This window comes from Botrytis sinoallii, assembly GCF_014898435.1.
Source record: "Botrytis sinoallii strain Bc 23 chromosome Unknown BSIN_011, whole genome shotgun sequence".
NCBI classification, from domain to species: domain Eukaryota; kingdom Fungi; phylum Ascomycota; class Leotiomycetes; order Helotiales; family Sclerotiniaceae; genus Botrytis; species Botrytis sinoallii.
In genome coordinates, this window is record NW_024066038.1 from 2,027,286 (window position 1) to 2,044,879 (window position 17,594).

The 17,594-nt window shown below is 35.0% G+C and overlaps 1 protein-coding gene across 1 annotated transcript; it reads right to left on the bottom strand.

Annotated features, from left to right (window-relative positions):
- Positions 1-2,503: 2,503 nt before the first annotated feature.
- On the bottom strand, positions 2,504-3,264 carry EAF02_007132 (uncharacterized protein; the record flags this gene model as incomplete). Its single annotated transcript, XM_038903180.1, is given in 5 exon segments — positions 2,504-2,569; positions 2,619-2,813; positions 2,825-2,855; positions 2,939-3,051; positions 3,091-3,264. The coding sequence occupies 5 exon segments, from the start codon at positions 3,262-3,264 to the stop codon at positions 2,504-2,506; spliced, it is 579 nt and encodes a 192-aa protein (XP_038757501.1).
- Between the last annotated feature and the right edge of the window lie 14,330 nt (positions 3,265-17,594).

The following is a 17,594-nucleotide window of genomic DNA, read 5'->3' on the forward strand; positions in this document are numbered from 1 at the left end:
ATTATCACTTATAATATTGCTGGTATTCCTTTAAATGCTATCAAGCTCGATTCTAATAAATCCATTGTTGAAATTGGATTTGCTGGAAAGATTAAGGATAGAGGTTTCTATATTGCAGGTGCTAAGAATATCATTATCCAGAATGTTAAGTTTATTGAAATGAACCCCAAGTATATTTGGGGTGGAGATACTATTTTCATTGATAGCATAGATCTTTTGTGGATCGATTATATCAAGATCTCCAGAATTGATCGTCAATTCATTATTATAGATCCAGGTGCTTTTAATCGTATCTCTATTACTAACTCTGAGTTTAATAGTTTTATTCTTTAATTTGCTAAATGTAATAATCACCATTACTAAACATTATACTTCATTAAATTCCAAGATTCTATTACTTTCAAAAACAATTATATTTACAATACAAATAATTGTAGATTCAAGATTGGAGGTTTATATTCATCAGTTAAGCTAAATGTTTTCTTTCAAGTTATCAACAATTATTGATTAGATATTATAGGAAATATATTCCAAATTAGTAAAAAAGCAAAAGTATTTGTTAAAGGTAACATTTTCGAGAAAGCAAATATATCTATTATCTTCGATATTCTTAGCAATCCTTTTTGATCTTCAAGCAATGGTGTTGCAGGATGTGCTTCGGCTCTTGGCTGTAATTGTCAAGCTAATAGCCTTATGTCATCTAGATCTTTTGCTGATTCAAATACTAATATTTTGATAGTTGCTAAAGGAATGTTTCTTACTCCTATTACTGATATTAGAACTATTAAGGCTAATATTCTTAAAAATACTAATATTGAAAAGATTTAAGTGGTAAGTTGGAGAGGGATAGAAAGAAGAAATAATAGAAGAAGGAATAGCAAAGGTAACAAAAGGGTTAATGAAAAGAAAGAGTATAATAGAAATAATCTATCTCTTATATTAAACTAATAGTTCCATAAACCACCATTTTTCCAACAGGGAAATCAGTCCCCACTAATTTAGATTGTCATAGAATATTATTTCATGAAGTTAGTATTATTATAGAGTTATTTAATATCTTTTTTTTTTTTTTTCCTTCAAATATTCAAATAACATTTATAATAGCTTCGAGTTAAGAATTCGAATCTTTAATTAGAATTGTGTGACGAACCGGCCACTAGTGGGTGTACGGACTGACGGGACACTGCAAAAGTTGATTTGTGAATATCTCTTAATATATAAAATCCAATATCTTAAGAATTTAATAATTGTTTATTAGAAATGAAACAATTAGAATATGAATTTTAATATCAAACAATTGAAGAATGAATTTATTAAGAATTTCAAAAGTTAGAAAAGTGTCTCATCAATCTATATACCCATTGATAGGCCTTAATGCTTGATTAATCATCCTTTTATCCCATCAGATAGAATAAAACATCCTCGTTTGTCTTTTGATCCACTCACCTGAATAGAATTTATAAAAGCGCTTTCAGGTCCTCTCTTTATATAATAGTTTATTACTCTTTAGTATTAAGAATTGATCTATCTTACTTTTATGCTAGAAACATACTATTATTACTATTTCTGAAGCTCGCTTTTTTATTATAGGCTATACAGTTCCAAAAGGAATAATTCAAGATCTTGAAGAAGAAAATTAAATAATATGATTTTATATTAGTGTGGTTTAAAACGAGTGTATTACTTATTGTATATACAAAATTCATTTGTATATGATTATAGACTATATACTTATTTATATACTTAGGTCTCAGTGATATATAATATTGTAATTCAATCAAGTTTTTTAAGATAATTATAATTAATACCAAAACAAAACCAATAGGTTTATCAACTACTTAAATCAAAAATATATTTTAGTGTATAAGTGATATTTAAACTTTACTACCAAAAATTGACAATTCACTTTATAGTGATTCACTTTATAGTGATTCACTTTATAGTGCCTTCTCGCTAAATATAAAGATATTCTCATATCTTTGTTGTAGTTATAGCGAGCTAGCTAGTTAATGAAGAAATTTCTATAGTATATCAATTGTAAAGAACTGTTATAAAAGGATTCAATTCTACCTTAAAATCTAAGATTAAAGAAAGAAGAAAAGAATAAGAAAAGAACTATAAGAGCTCCGGAGTATATACACCAATGAGTCACGTACTAGACTAAGGTCCTAGAAGCTAGATAACTAAGGGACCCGAAAGGGACCGAATCGTTACATTAACTTACTAAAACATTATTTTGAATAGCAAATCGAAGATAGTATGTATAAACTCGTAGAATCTGGAAAAAATCTCAATTCAATTAACTAGATACTAGTACTACAAAAGTTTTTAGGGTTATAAAGACTGAACAATCTATAAGCCCAATACTAATAGAGATATAAAAATAAAACAAGGGATTAGGTGGCCACCTAATACACATGTTTGATGACAGGCCTACACTGAAACATATTTTGATTGATCCTTTTCTAATTGCTGTATCGAAAAGTAGATGCTTTAAAGCTCTCTAGTTGCAGGTCAAATCACTAGTATTTCTGTCATGATTACAGCGTTTGTTATATGTATAGGAAAGCTAGCAAGATATTAGTATTATTTTCTATTAGATAGAAACGATTTCTTACATTGATAAATCCATTCTCAGCATGAGTATAGAATTGATTATTTCCAGTTATATATATATAGTCATAATCAGTATGGAGAAAACCAAGAGAAAGTTTAGCGTTGACTTTTCCGACGATTCCAGTAGGATTCTTAATACTATATCCCTTGTTGTAGTAGATAGCAGCGGGGTATTTTTTGTAATCTGGGTTTCTAGTCTATATATCACAAATAGTTGCTTAAGAAAATTCCTTACGAATCTAGAAAATATTATTAGTATTATTTTATATATCAAAAGCTCTTTGAGGATGCTATATTTATAAAGCAACTTACTTAATTCTACTCTTTAAGGTTTTTAATAATATCACTACTATACTCAATAACCATCTCAATCAAAAGCTGAATATCCTTTATAGTAATTATTCCAATCACTTTTATTAGTGCTTCAATATATTTCTAAAGAGCTTGTATAGATTCATCATTTACTTATATAACTAATATTCCGAAGACATCAAATTTTCTACTAAAATGAAATTCGCTAGAATCAGGAACAATACTATTGAAAGCAATGGAAATTGAAATATCAGCTGAAGTTATAACTGCTTCTGAAAAAACAGCAGATTGTATAATAGCTGTACAAGCAAGAAGAGTGATAACTAAGAACTTCATTTTAATAGTAATAAGAAAGTAATTTTTCTTTAAAAAAAATAAATAGATTCGAAAACGAATAATAAATGAATATATTTGATTTATTTATAGAATAAATACAAACAAATATATTAATAATATAATAATCGAATTTGAAAGAATAATGATAAAGGTTTATATACTCTTCAATCCTCATATAAATTCCATCATCTCATCTCTCTAGCTCATCTTATTTGTTTATCTTGAACACCAAGATTAAAATAGAGTTTCTTCTCATTTTCTTCATTCTATTATCTTAAAGAATCCAAAAAACTTTAATTATATAACAAAATAGTATCTTTTCCTTCTTAACAATGAAATTCAGATAAAAAAGAAATTGGCCTGTATCTTAACAACAATGCTTACAAATTTTTGTAATAGATTTCCACAAAAGAGTGAAGAGTTATTTTTATTACAAAAATGATTTTATAATAACTCAATAGCCTAATGACCCATGCCTTTTTATTTATTCATCTTGTGATTCTTTATAGAAAAGGTAATATTGAGTCAAATTAAAAGAAAATTCAATTTAGTTAGAATTTCGATAATTATATAGAATATCTCTTTTCTAAATAAGTTAATAATATTATATAATTTCTTTATTTACAATTTTTCGCTAACACCTTGAACTTTGATGGTGTTTGCTGGTTTATTGCACTTAGAGTATTTGACAAGTAATGGTCTGATCTAGTCTAACCAAGTTTAAATTATAAGCTATTATTAAAACAAATAGTTAGGATAAAGTCGTATTATTTCCATTATATTAACCTCAAAATATAATCCATTTAGATATAAAACTAATTATAAAAAACTTCAAATACTTAGCAAGACTTTAATATCTTATAATACAATACCTAGATATAATAGAATTCATTTATTCGTTTGAAATCCAAATTGTAAAATATTATCTTGTATATAATCTTATCAGAAATAGATAGTAAGTTACACATAAGAAGTGATATATTGAAATATATATATCAGATCTATATATCCGGAAAGTCCGAAAAAGGAGTTTTATAGTAGTATGCATATACCATACATATACTATACATGTGATTTTCAATATCCCCCCTATAATAGGAATCTACTATTTAAATCACATAAACTCTATATATATATATATATTTGTAAAGAGCCTTATTAACTCCTGTAATAGTATTAACGCTTTAGTATTACCTGTAGTGTTTACATCTCCAATAGAGTTCGATAACCCTACAATCTAATATCGTATTGCAGTATAAGAGTATTCTTTTATCTGAATTCTATTCTCCTTGCTCATGTTAGGTGAAATCCAATCCACTATAAAGAGATATAATAGTACGAATTCGATCTGTTTTCGTGAAATCCCCTTTGTGTATACACTAATGAATTGCTTTGGATTCGTTATCTTCAGATCGTAGGGTTACCTTTTTAATATAATAAACAACCCAAATCCAATCTCATATGAACAGACCTCCAGCTTATCTGTTACCCCACATGGTTTTCTTAAAATGGTCAATTTGGTCAATTTGGTCAATTCATAATAAATTGACCAATTCGATCAATTTGGATAATTTTTGATAAATTCGACAGATCTGGTGAATATAGTGAATCTGATGAACCTGATGAAATTGTTGAAATAGGTGTATTTGGTGATTTTATCAATTTGGTCAATTTGGTCAATTTGGTCAATTTGGTCAATTTGAGTTAAATCAACCAAATCGACCAAGATGACTGATTTAACCAAATACAACTATTAACTCTCTTTAACACATTCGTATTCAGCATTTCAGATCCAATTCTAGATCTTTTTTATAAGTTATAAAGCCAGGGTATATAAACTGTTTTATAAGGATATCGGCTGTCTATTCAATTCCTGAAATCTATACGATATATAGTCTTTTGATATCAACCATATCTTTTCGAATATAGTGCTATTGAATATCGATGTGTTTTGCCTTACTATAGAATTTATTCTCTTACATTCAATTAATTCTACTAGTGTTGTCGCAATATAGAATTGAGATAAAGAGCCTCATTAACTTCTGTGATAGTATCAATATTCCAGAGTTGCCTGTAATATCTACATCTCCAATGGAGTTTGACAGCCCTACGATTTAATATTGTATTGTAATATAAGAATACTCTTTATCTAAATCCTGTTTTCCCTATTTATATCAGATCGGATTCAATCCATCTAGCAATACAAATTCAATTTGTTTTTGTAAAATCCTCTTTATATATATACCAACGGATTGCTTTGGATTCGTTACCCTTTAATCATAGAGTTACCTTTTTAGTATAATAAACCATTTAAATCTTATTATATGTGAACAGATCTCCAGCTTATTTGTTACCCCACATGATCTTTTTATTTTGATTAATTTGGTTAATTTGGTTAATTTGCTATAACAGTGAATTGATTAATTCAATTAATTCGAATGATTTTTGATAAACTTAATGGATATAATGAATTTGATGAAGCTGATGAATCTGATAAGATTATTGGAATTGATAAAATCGGCGGGTTTTGCTGAATTAGTCAATTAGTCAATTTGGTCAATTTGGTGAATTTGGTTAATTTGGTTAATTTGGTTAGTTCCAACCGAATTAACCAAATCGACCAAAAAGATTGATTTGACCGAATATATTGCCAGCATTTATTAATTCTCTTTGATATATATATATTCAGCATTCCAGATCTAATCCTAGGCCTTTTTTATGAGTTATAAAGCCAGAGTAGGTAAACTGTTTTGTGAGAATATCGGCTATTTGCTCAGCTTCTGGAATCCATACTACATATAGCCTTTTAGTATCGATTATATTTTTCCGAATATAATGCCACCGAATATCAATATACTTCGCCTTGCTATGAAATTTGTTCTCTTACATCCAATCAATTCCATTAGCATTATCATAGTATAGAGTTAGAATAAAGAGCTTTTTCTCAAAGCGTTTTCCTAAATCTTTTATTAGCTTTTTATTTAGACAATCTCTTTTGCTTCTTCATTAACTACTATAATCTCAGCTTCCATTATACAAAGAGATATCGATTTCTGTTTCGTTGAAGATTATACTATAGCTTCTTTATATTTGATAAGAGCTACTCCTTGAACAGATTTTCTATCGGCTGCAGATCCCCAAGTCGAATCTGTATAAGCTCGATATTTGTATATAAGCATATTTAGTCGATTTGAATAGACTATACCCACTGAGTATGTGCTAGTAAGATATTGAAGCAAGTGTTTCGTAAGTACTAAATAACTTTCCCCTAGTATATATATAATACGAACAAGTTGACCAATAGCATATACTATATCAGATTGAATATAGTTCGAAAAATAAATAATACTATTAATAATCTGAAGATATAATATTGTATTATCTTAATAAAGAAATTCATTTTCGTTTGTATTTTGTATAACTATATTAGGAGATAAGAGCAAATCTTTCGTATTAGTAAGATCAATCCCAAATCTTTGCAAGATCTTTTTCATATAATTTGATTGGTATATCTTAAGTAATCGATTTCGTCAATATTGTTTTATTTGAATGTTTAGGAATATATTGGTTTCGTTTAAGTCTTTATATTTCCATCGATTTCCGATTATCTTTTTTATCGAATTTATATTGATGTGATTTCCTATTATCAGCAGATTATCTATATATAGTAGGATATATACTCCGTTTCCTGTAAAGAGATTCGGATCTGCTATTGATTCTTCAAGTCCAATTTCTTTAAAGAATTTTCGAATTATAGTTCACCAAACTCTTGGTGTTTGTTTTAGGTTATAAAGTGACTTTTTCAGTTTGAGATATGGTTTGCTTTTGAGTTTGATCTCAAGAAGATTTCTTTAAAAAATTCTGGCATTTTTATAAGGATTTCTATATCCATTAGCTCATTATTCAAGAAAGCAATATCAATATCTATATTATCGATCTCTAGATCTTCTACTACAGCTTTTACTAATAAAATATGCAATATCGAATATCTTATTACACTAGCGAAAGTCTCTTGATAGTCTATTCCATATTCTTGAAGATACCCCTTGATTACTAGTTTTGCTTTTCTTCTAACCAACTTACTAAAGCAATTTAGTTTATTTCCCAGAATGTATCTGCTATTTAATAGCTTTCGGCCTGCAAGTATAGCTCCATTCATAATTTCGAAGGTATTATTATCCTTAAAACTCTGCAATTCATTTCTAATCACTTCTATTCATACTTGGATATCCCCTCGCATAGCGTTTTCCAGCTCTATTGATTCCTCAAATATTGAATTATAGTCATTAACTAGAAGATCTTTAAAATGTGCGGAGGTAGTATACAGTATAACTATATGCTGAACAATCTGATTACTAAAGATCTTTCTCAATCGTTTCTTACAACTTTTATTCAGAGCATCTCGGATTAGAGTAGTTATTGGAATAGGCCTAGTTTTTGGAATCTCTACAACTACTTATACTCTTTGTTTTGAAAATAGAGGTACTTGTACATTTTATACTGGGTATCCAGTTCCCTATAGTTATCACTACCATAGCATTCACAAAGAATAGATTCGAGCTTCCTCTCGCTCATTTTGGATCTGAGCTTTCTCTTACTTATTAATATATACATTTTCTTATACATCTTCTTGTACTATTAATTGCATTTTTCTTTTCATAGCTTTTTGCTTATTATATGAATAAGGTTTTCTTTTCCTCTCTATCCCGAGCGATCACAAATACCAACACATATAAAACAGACATTCAACTTTCCAAGGGACGATTCACATATACTCCTTATTTATTTCCCCTGCCCCGGCAGGCTTAATCCTATCAAACCTTGTAACCACAGGAGGCTCCCATCACGCCGATGGCGATGCACACCCCTGGCGCGCCGAGCGGTTCCTCAACCCAAGGGGTGCTCCCCTCCCAAGTAGTTACCAATACCTTAGGGACTGGTATACAGCCCCTACCAATTATAAAATTGTCTATAGGCTCTATCCTTAGTGCAATCAAGAAACGATTCAAAAGGATCAATAAGATAAAGAAGGAGAAACGGGAGGTAATCGAGGCATTCGTGGTGTTAGCAAATAAGTTTGTATAAGGATTTCAAAACCAATAATACAAACTCGCTGCGAAGTTTAAAAACACAATTATCTCTGCTCTACTAGGAGTAACGAAGACTACCCTTAATCAAAAGAAAAAGCCCGTAACGGAGCAACTACAGCCAGAAAGCAATATACAGAAAACCTACACTGATACACTGAAAACTCAGATGAGATCTAAAACAGCAAGCCCTACTACAGACTTTATTAATACAATACGCTCTGCTTCTAGTGGAAGCACGAACACTGATCGTTCGGGAGCATGCAGACTTAAAAGGGAGAATGATCGGATCGAGAAAACGATCCTTATAATAGCTAACAGGGAAGCTCTGCTTTCAGAGACTAGCCCATTCCTGTTAAGACTCAGAATAAAAGAGGCAGTTGCTAGGATCATATTAGCAGAGATCCCCTTTCTTTAGAGGAACAACACAGGCTGGATATTAAGGTGCAGCTTTGGTACTAGTCGGGAGGAGATCATGAAAACAGAAAATGTCGAGCGGGTACTTAAAACCCTTTATGCAACAAGTATGTGTAGATTAGAAAAATGGTTTATGTATACAGTCCTACAAGTACCACACGATTTCTATCACATTGAAGATACTCCTACTCCTATACCCACTAAGCTTATCAAGAAGGAGATTACAGCTCAAACCGGCAAGCAGCCAATCAACTACAGATTGGCATGTAGCGGGGTCAACCCGATCACTAAAAGAGCCACCTGAATCATTAGCTTCAATACTGCAGTACCGTAGTTTCGACTATTCAATAACAGCTCCTACTCGGTTCTTCTAGATAAACCCCGGGAAATTCAACTTTATAGCATTGGCTGCTTAGGGTATTATAATCTCTTCACTTGCAATAGAGCTTTAAGATGCTCAATATGCGGTAAACTAAATACTGAGTATGAAAACGCACTTATACATTAGTAATACACTAAAACAGTTCAATACGCTAATTGTCATGGGTTCTTCTGCGCTGGCCATTCCAACTACCTAGCTGTTCCTAGGGTTTACGCTAAACGATGGATTGTTCTAACCGCAAAGGAATTGGCTGCAGTTAGAGCTATTGGTAGAAAAGACTATAAAACACTACATAAAGCAGATGTAGATGAAGTGGATTATACTCCTAAATCACTTTTACCTTCTAGAGTAATAATCACAGAAACCCCAATCACTCTAGGGGTGAGGATTATAGTATATGAGAATGAATGTTTTAGCAAATACCTACACAAGTTTAATACAAATCTATTGATTGCACCAATCATGCTATGTATATGCCCAGCTTGTAGTTAAAGCTAGTGGAATCTCAATATAGAAGCCTTAGCAAAAAAAGCCTTTATTCTAATAAATCTGGAGATGAATGATGTAGAAACCTCTATAACGGTAGATATTATATCTAGATCCTCTCTATGAGTAGTATAATCGACGAGTATATTCAGAGGAATAAAGATCTCATTATCGCTTGGGCAAATGTAGGCCGGGGATATGCGAATCATATTATACTATTATAGCTAGCAGCTAAAGCTCAGCTGGATATGATCTGTTTATAGGAGCCAAGACTATACTGGAATTCAACTACACAAAATCACAATGCATACAATCGATATCAGCTGATCAATAACTGGAACCTCTAGGGAGACTTGGAGGAGAACGAATAAGGCCCTCGGGTTATGATATATATACGAAAAGGTACACACTTGAAAGTAAAGCAAATAGATCAACTCGAAAACAGAGACCTACTCTGGATACAAGTCAATGGATACTCGATCCTGAATGTTTACAGAGCTTTGTGCACTTTGGATATTATTAATTATATTACATACTTGATCTTAAATGAGTATATGATTATAGGAGGGGACTTTAATACAAAGCACAAACTGTGGGAACCGGGAGTAATCACAGTCAATCAAGGGGCACAGCTTGTAATATAGGCAAACGAGCAGGGTATAAAGTTTATAGGTATTCTAGGCATACCCATTCATGTAAGAGGGCATGTGCTAAACCTAACCTTCTCCAATGTACCATTCGCTTATACAGAGGTGCTGGAAGAACTCCACTGTGGATTTGATTATACTACTCAGGTTATCAACCTAGCGAACCGCGGAATAACAAAGTGGGATCAGTATCATTATTGGATAAAGGAGGCGGATCTACCGAGATTGGATAGACTAATGGCCAATCAGCTAGCCCACCTCAGTAATGTAGATATCCAGACTACAATCAAAATCGAGATTTACGTTAGTGAGCTTGTGAAAGTGCTAGACAAGTTGATTCAAATAATTAGCAAGATCGATCAAAAGGCAGGGAAAGCCTTGCTATGGTGGACGGATGAGTACAGAGAAGCTTATCGAGTATATATAGAAGTATGGAGGGGAATGGACTTAAAAAGGAAGACTTATACTATATACTTTTTATAAAAAGTAGTGCAACAAGTCAAAAGATCCTATTGGGCTATGCATTTAGATGGGGTTAAGGACGATAAAGAACTCTATCGAATTATAGGATAGTATAAGTTGACTCCCGAAAGTAATGCGAAATCCCCCTCCCTAATAATCGGTGAGCGGGAGATCTGTGATATAAGAGAGAAAGCGGATGTTCTATTTATAGTAGTTCTGGATTGATTCAAGGCGGACAATAATCTTCCAAACGATTCACTATGTAATCAAACATACAAGGGGACCTTCCCCTGAAAAAGAACAATCTCGGCTGAAGAGGTAGAAAAGCATGTCATAAAAGCCTCGTATACTGCACCAAGAATGGATCGAGCCACTATACGCCTTTTTAAGGTATGCTAGCCGAGCGTCAAGTTACTGATCCGGGAGATATTTGCATCATGCCTAGCTCTAAACTATTATTCAGAAGGATGGAAGCTAGTGGAGGTAGTAATGATTCTCAAGGTAGACAAGAAAGACAAAACGTCACCGCGGTCGTGGCGATCAATAGCTCTGATCTCCTGCATCGGAAAGGGTCTCGAACAATATATAACCAGCCAAATATCTTGGACAGCTTTGAGACATAAAGTAATCAACCCACAACACTGTGGAGCGCTCCCTAGAAGATCAGGGATAGATCTAGTAGCTACCTTCACTCACAATATGGAGCTTGCATTAACAACTGGTAATGTAGTTTTGATTGTTATTATAGATATATAGAAAGCTTTTGATATTTTCTTAAAACATTAACTCTTAAGCTGAATGATCAAACAAAGGTGGTCAACTTCATTACTCAAACTAATAAACTTATTCCTTACAAATAGAAAAGTCAGAGTGAAACTCGAAGGCATTATAACTGAGGAGTATCTAGTGGTATACGGTACCCCTCAGGGATCCTTATTATCATCTATACTCTATATGCTCTATCTTGCTGAGCTCCTCAATCGAGATACGAAATTCCGTTTTGGCTATACAGATGATATCGCGATCTACCACTTTTCCAAGTATCTCTCTACAAATGCTAGGATCCTGCAACGACAAGTACAGCAGATCATCAGATGGGGTAAGGAGAACAGAATCCTATTCGCCCCTGAAAAGTTCGAACTACTTCATATTACCAGACAACATAATACCACTAATCCACTATTGGTAGTAAACCCAGATCTGATAATCACTCCAGTACCGATTGCAACAAGTGGAAGCACTCAGCCTACTCTGAAATGGCTAGACATCTTCTTCGATCGCCGGCTCTCGTTCTTACAACACATCAAAACACATACAGCGAAAGCTATGAAAGTAGTCTCGCATATCAGATCGATCGCCCGCACTATACATGGGCCGCCAGCTTCCTCTCTAAGAAAAGCAGTGATCACCTGCGTTCTCCCAGTAGCACTATTCGGCACGGAAGTATGGTACGCTGGTAAACATAAGCCTAGCCTAGGCTAAAGCGATTCAAGTATAAGTGCAGGTATAAAAGGTCATCTCCGTTACATCAATAGAGTGATCAATACTGCTGCAAGAGGAGCGATCCTAGTATACAAAACTACACCGATTGCAGCTCTTATCAAAGAAGCGGGCCTGCTATCGGGATAGTCGCACTAGAATATGCCAAGCTGCGATTCGCACTCCGATTAAAAACGATCGACAATCAACACTTGCTAGTAAATCGTTTGAAGCCAGTAATACGAAAACGCGGACGAGGAGCAGGCACAGCAAGAGGGCCTCTTACAAGAATCCAGCGGTTCAGCTGTTTTATCCCAGAGACGCAACGCTCGAAGCTATTTTGCCTGCATTTCTCGAGTGGCTGCAGAACGGATCCAACAGAAGGATTAACCAAAGAAAAAGCAGTTTAAGTTTTCAAAGAGTGGTGGCGACAACTCTTATTTGAAGATTATACAATCTTCTTTGACGGATTAGAACAAATTATTGATTGTAAATATTGTGTTGGCTATGGATATGCAATATATCGCAATGGCATTCAAATAGCCTCCGGATTTAAGCAGATCCGAAGCGACTCACATGTATTCGATACAAAAGCGATAGGAGCATGGTGCGGATTAAAGCATCTAATCACTATACTTAAAAATCCCTTGAACAGCCGGATCTGGATATGTATTGACAGTACATCGATCATCTGGGATATACACGGAAACGCACCGCCCACAACACAATGGGCCTTCCACAAGTATCACAAAGCAATAAAACAACTCGACATCAGAATAAAATAGTTACCTGGACATATAGAGATTGAAGATAATGAGGAAACAGATCGTTTAACAAACACAAGCGCAATTGGGCCTATGGACCAGACAATCGACAAGCTATCAACAATCAGTGAGATCCGAACGATCGTCCGTCAAAAGCGCCTACACACAGAATCTACCTAGTGAGAAGAGATGAACTCCTCTCTCTCCGCTGGCTACAAGGAATGGTCTCCTAGATACAGTACAAAGGAGCCAAAGGAACTAACTCTACCAAAAGCAGTCTTACATCGATTGATAGCTATGAAAACAGACCACAGCAACTACACCACTTACCATCAGCGATTTGGTTATCAAAACAACAAGCTGGACTACTCATACAGCAGCGCTAAGGAACCATATCACTTCTTTAAATGCACTATAAACAACCTAAAGCGTTCAGACTGGCCCCTTGCCCCTGTAGAAATGCAATCTAACAAGCAGGCGATCACATATATCAAGAAACTCTTACACACACCTAGCAAGCTCACTCAGCTGATCACCGACTCAGAGTTCTACACTCAGATCTGTCCTAACTACTAAAGGACCCTTAGAAAGCAACAATCTTTTCAACAAAGCTTGCTGCCCATCCCTTATAAACTCATCACTCAACTGATCACTCGAATACACTACACCCTAAAAACCGCAAAACCCAATATATAACACAAGAGCCCTGCTGCTCGGCTAAACAAATAGCAACCCACTCTCGCTTCTTCTCCTCTACCATAGGGATCGAAGCCCACAACGAGCCTATCCACCCGGGAACCAAGCTCTGCCTCAACAACAACCCGGATCAGACGTTCCCTTCTGGAAACAGAAGCGGATCGCACCTGCAGAGGAGCGAATAGCCCTGGCATTGAAGTTAAATTGCTAAATTCGGTCGCGACGATCACGCCGCTCAAATAGTTCTGTTGAACCTTAATGCCTTGTATTTAAGGTTACTAGGAATGAGGGGTAATCAGGATCGACAGAGGCTTATAGAAGATTCTAGTCTTGTAGCGACGACGACATTGATTAGAAATACAAGAGATAAAACAGAAGGTTCTAGATAGTCCTGAAAGGCCTATATATACAGGTCCTCTATCATTGTAAATAAATAATTAAGTTGAAATCAATATTCAAGAAAGGACAATATTAAATCTGAGTCACCACTCGCGTATATATTATATATCACTTATATATATATATGATAAACCTCTGAACAAGAGGTTATGAGCCCGGGATAGCGCCAGGACTCAGATATTTCAATTCGATCAATCCGAAGAGGAGCTTATAAAATCGACTTATAAAGCTCAGTACACTTAGACTACAAGCTAGAATGGAGGAAGATTACGGTTTCGAGAAGCCGAAGATCAGTAAGCTCACCGGTACGAATTATAGACCATGGAGCATCCAAGTAAAGCAACTTCTTAAAGGCCAGGGCCTTTGGAATGTGGTAGAGAAAGGTACAGATATCGGAAAGGAGGCTTTAGGATCGAAGGATCCGGAAGTCATAGACGCAAAGGCTAGCACAATCATTATGAGCCTTTGCGGAAGGGAAGCTTTAAGCTTTATATTGCTCTGCTCAACTGCTAAGGAGCAATGGAAAGTGCTGAAAGATATGTATCAGCCATTAGGGCAACAACAATTAAGCTCTAAGATACAAGCTTTCACAGGGTATAAGATACCAGAAGGAAGTTCAGCTAAGGTAGCAGAGATAGCTAATTATCTTAATACCTTGCAAGCTGAAATAAGTGAAATATCACCAACAGAGAAGCCATCGGACACATTAAAGATATCGATCTTTTATAAGGTAGTCAGGGATATGGATTCGCGGTTTGACCCCTTGATTCTTCAATTAGAGGTCAGAGATGAACCACTAAGCTTTAGTGCTATAGTGGCTAAATTCATGGAATTCGAGCGTCGAATGGGCCCTAGAGAGAGTATAAAAGAAAATGCTCTTAGTGCAAAAACAGATTCGAAAGGATTTAAAGGAAAATGCTTCAATTGCGAAAGGGAGGGCATAGAAAGGCTGATTGTAGAAAGGCTAAAAAGGATCCGGATAGTTCTAATTCGAATAACCCAACTACTGGACCATTATCGACACCCAGTGGTGGTAGAGGCCTATCACCAAAAGCGGAACAAGCGAAATCAGCCGAGATTAGTTGGATGGCTAATATAAGCCAAAAGTGTTCTCAAGAACCTATATGGATAGTGGATTCAGGGTGCTCAAGGCATATGACATATGCTAAGGAGGAATTTAGTGATTATGAACTATTGGATGAACCTATCGATATTACTACAGCATCGGGAGCTGTAATTAAGGCTATTGGTGAAGGGACTGTAGTTTTAAAGGTTAAGGTTGAAGGGGAAATTAGGCTTACACCCTTAACTCGAGTTCTACACGTTCCAGGACTAGCAGGATCGTTAATCTCGGTTTTGCAGCTTCAAGATAAAGGACTGACTATAACAACTACAACTAGTCCTGAAAAGAAGCTACTGATACAATATCAAGGAGTGACTGTAGGTACTGCCTGTCGAATAGGGCATGCCTATACCCTTGAAGGACCTGATCAGTATAGGGTTAATAGCCTAAAAGCTTTTAAATCGATAGAAGCCCCTAAACAAAGGAAGCGGTATTGTGGCATCGAAGATTAGGCCACTTGAGCCCAGGAAGCCTTAGTACGCTGCATAAAGCTACTAAAGGCTTGAAAGAACCAATTAAAGGCTTAACAGAGCCATGCGAAGCTTGTATTACCTCGAAATCAGTAAGGATAATAAATCGGAAAGCTTCAGAACGTTGTAAAAGCCCATTAGAGAGAGTCTATAGTGACTTTTGGGGTCCTTATAAGATACCAGGCTTATTCGGAGAGCTTATATGCTTACTTTTACAGATGACTATACTCGCAAATCATGGGTTTATTTCACTAAAGATAGGAAATCATTGCGAAGTATATTTCAGGTTTTTAAGGCTAGAGTAGAGAATGAGACAGGTTTAAAGCTCAAGATTCTTAGAGCTGATAATGCCCCTGAATATAAGGCATTAGAGTCTCAAATAGCTACTACTGGCATAGTATTCGAATATACTACGCCATATACACCTGAACAGAATGGAGTAGCGGAAAGGCTAAATAGAAGCCTAATATCGCTAGCTAGAGCTATGCTTCAAGACGCAGAACTACCACCGAAGTTTTGGCCAGAAGCAGCTGCTACAGCCTGTTACGTAAGGAATAGAATTCCTATTGGCCCTGATGGCAAAACACCCGAAGAAGCATATAGTGGCAAAAAGCCATATATCGGACATTTGAGAGCATTTGGCTGTGTAGCTTATGCTCATATTCCAAAGGAAAAGCGTTCTAAATTGGAACCGAATGCTAGGAAAACGGTATTTGTAGGTTATATGCCTACAAGTAGACAATATAGACTATATGATATTGAAAAGGGGAATATCATAGTATCAACAGAGCCTAAATTCTTGGAAAACAAGCATCTGAGATGGCTAGAAGGCTCAAAAGATGAGGGAGAAGTATCAGTGCCTTTCGATCCAATAGAGTCTGTATTACCTATTAGTAGTAATAATAAGGGATCTACAGAACTCCAATCAGAAGAAGAAGATATTGGCGATACAATAGTGGTAGATACAGGAAATTGGATAGCCGGATCTAGATCTCCTGAGAACCTAGGTTTAGGGGGGTAGAGGCTCTTGAAGAAGAAGAAGAGCCTGAAAGCGAATTTGAAGATACCCAACAAGAGCCGGAAACCCAGGATCCTCAAGATATATTAGGCGAAGAAAGGCCTATAGGACGTACACTCAGGGAGCGAAAGCCAATAAATTACGCTTTGTCGACTATATCGAAAATCAAAACACCTGAAAGCTATAAAGAAGCTATAAACGACCCTGTGTATAGTGTATATTGGAAAGAAGCTATTCAAGAAGAGCTAAATAAGTTACAAGCTCTTGGAACTTGGGAATATGCGGAATTGCCTAAAGAAAAGAAAGCAATAGGGTGTAAATGGGTATTTACAGTCAAATATACCCCTACTGGCTTGATTGACAAATTCAAGGCTAGGCTAGTAGCCCAAGGATTTAAGCAGATTCCAGGGGATGATTTCCTAGAAACATTCAGTCCTACAATCAGACAAGAAAGCTTGAGAGTTTTATTGGCTATAGGAGCCTATGAGGACCTGGAAAATACGCCAAATAGATGTAGTCAGTGCTTACCCAAGAGCTGAACTACATGCTACGATATACCTTAAGCCTCCAGAAGCATTAATAGAATGCCCAAAGACAAAGCTTTGCTTCTGAAAAGACCATTATATGGTTTGAAGCAATCAGGAAGAGAATGGTATATTGAGGCTTGCAAAGGATTAAATAAGCTAGGGTTTAATTCAACTTATAGCGACCCAAGTGTATTCAGAAATCCGGAAACAGGTATATTAATAGGATTATATGTAGATGATATGATTCTATTAGGACCCAACTTAAAGGATATTCAAGAAGTCATAAAAAGAATATCGAAGATTTGGGAGATAAAAGATTTAGGGGACGTAGGCAAGATATTAGGCCTACAAGTCATCAGAGATCGACAAAAGA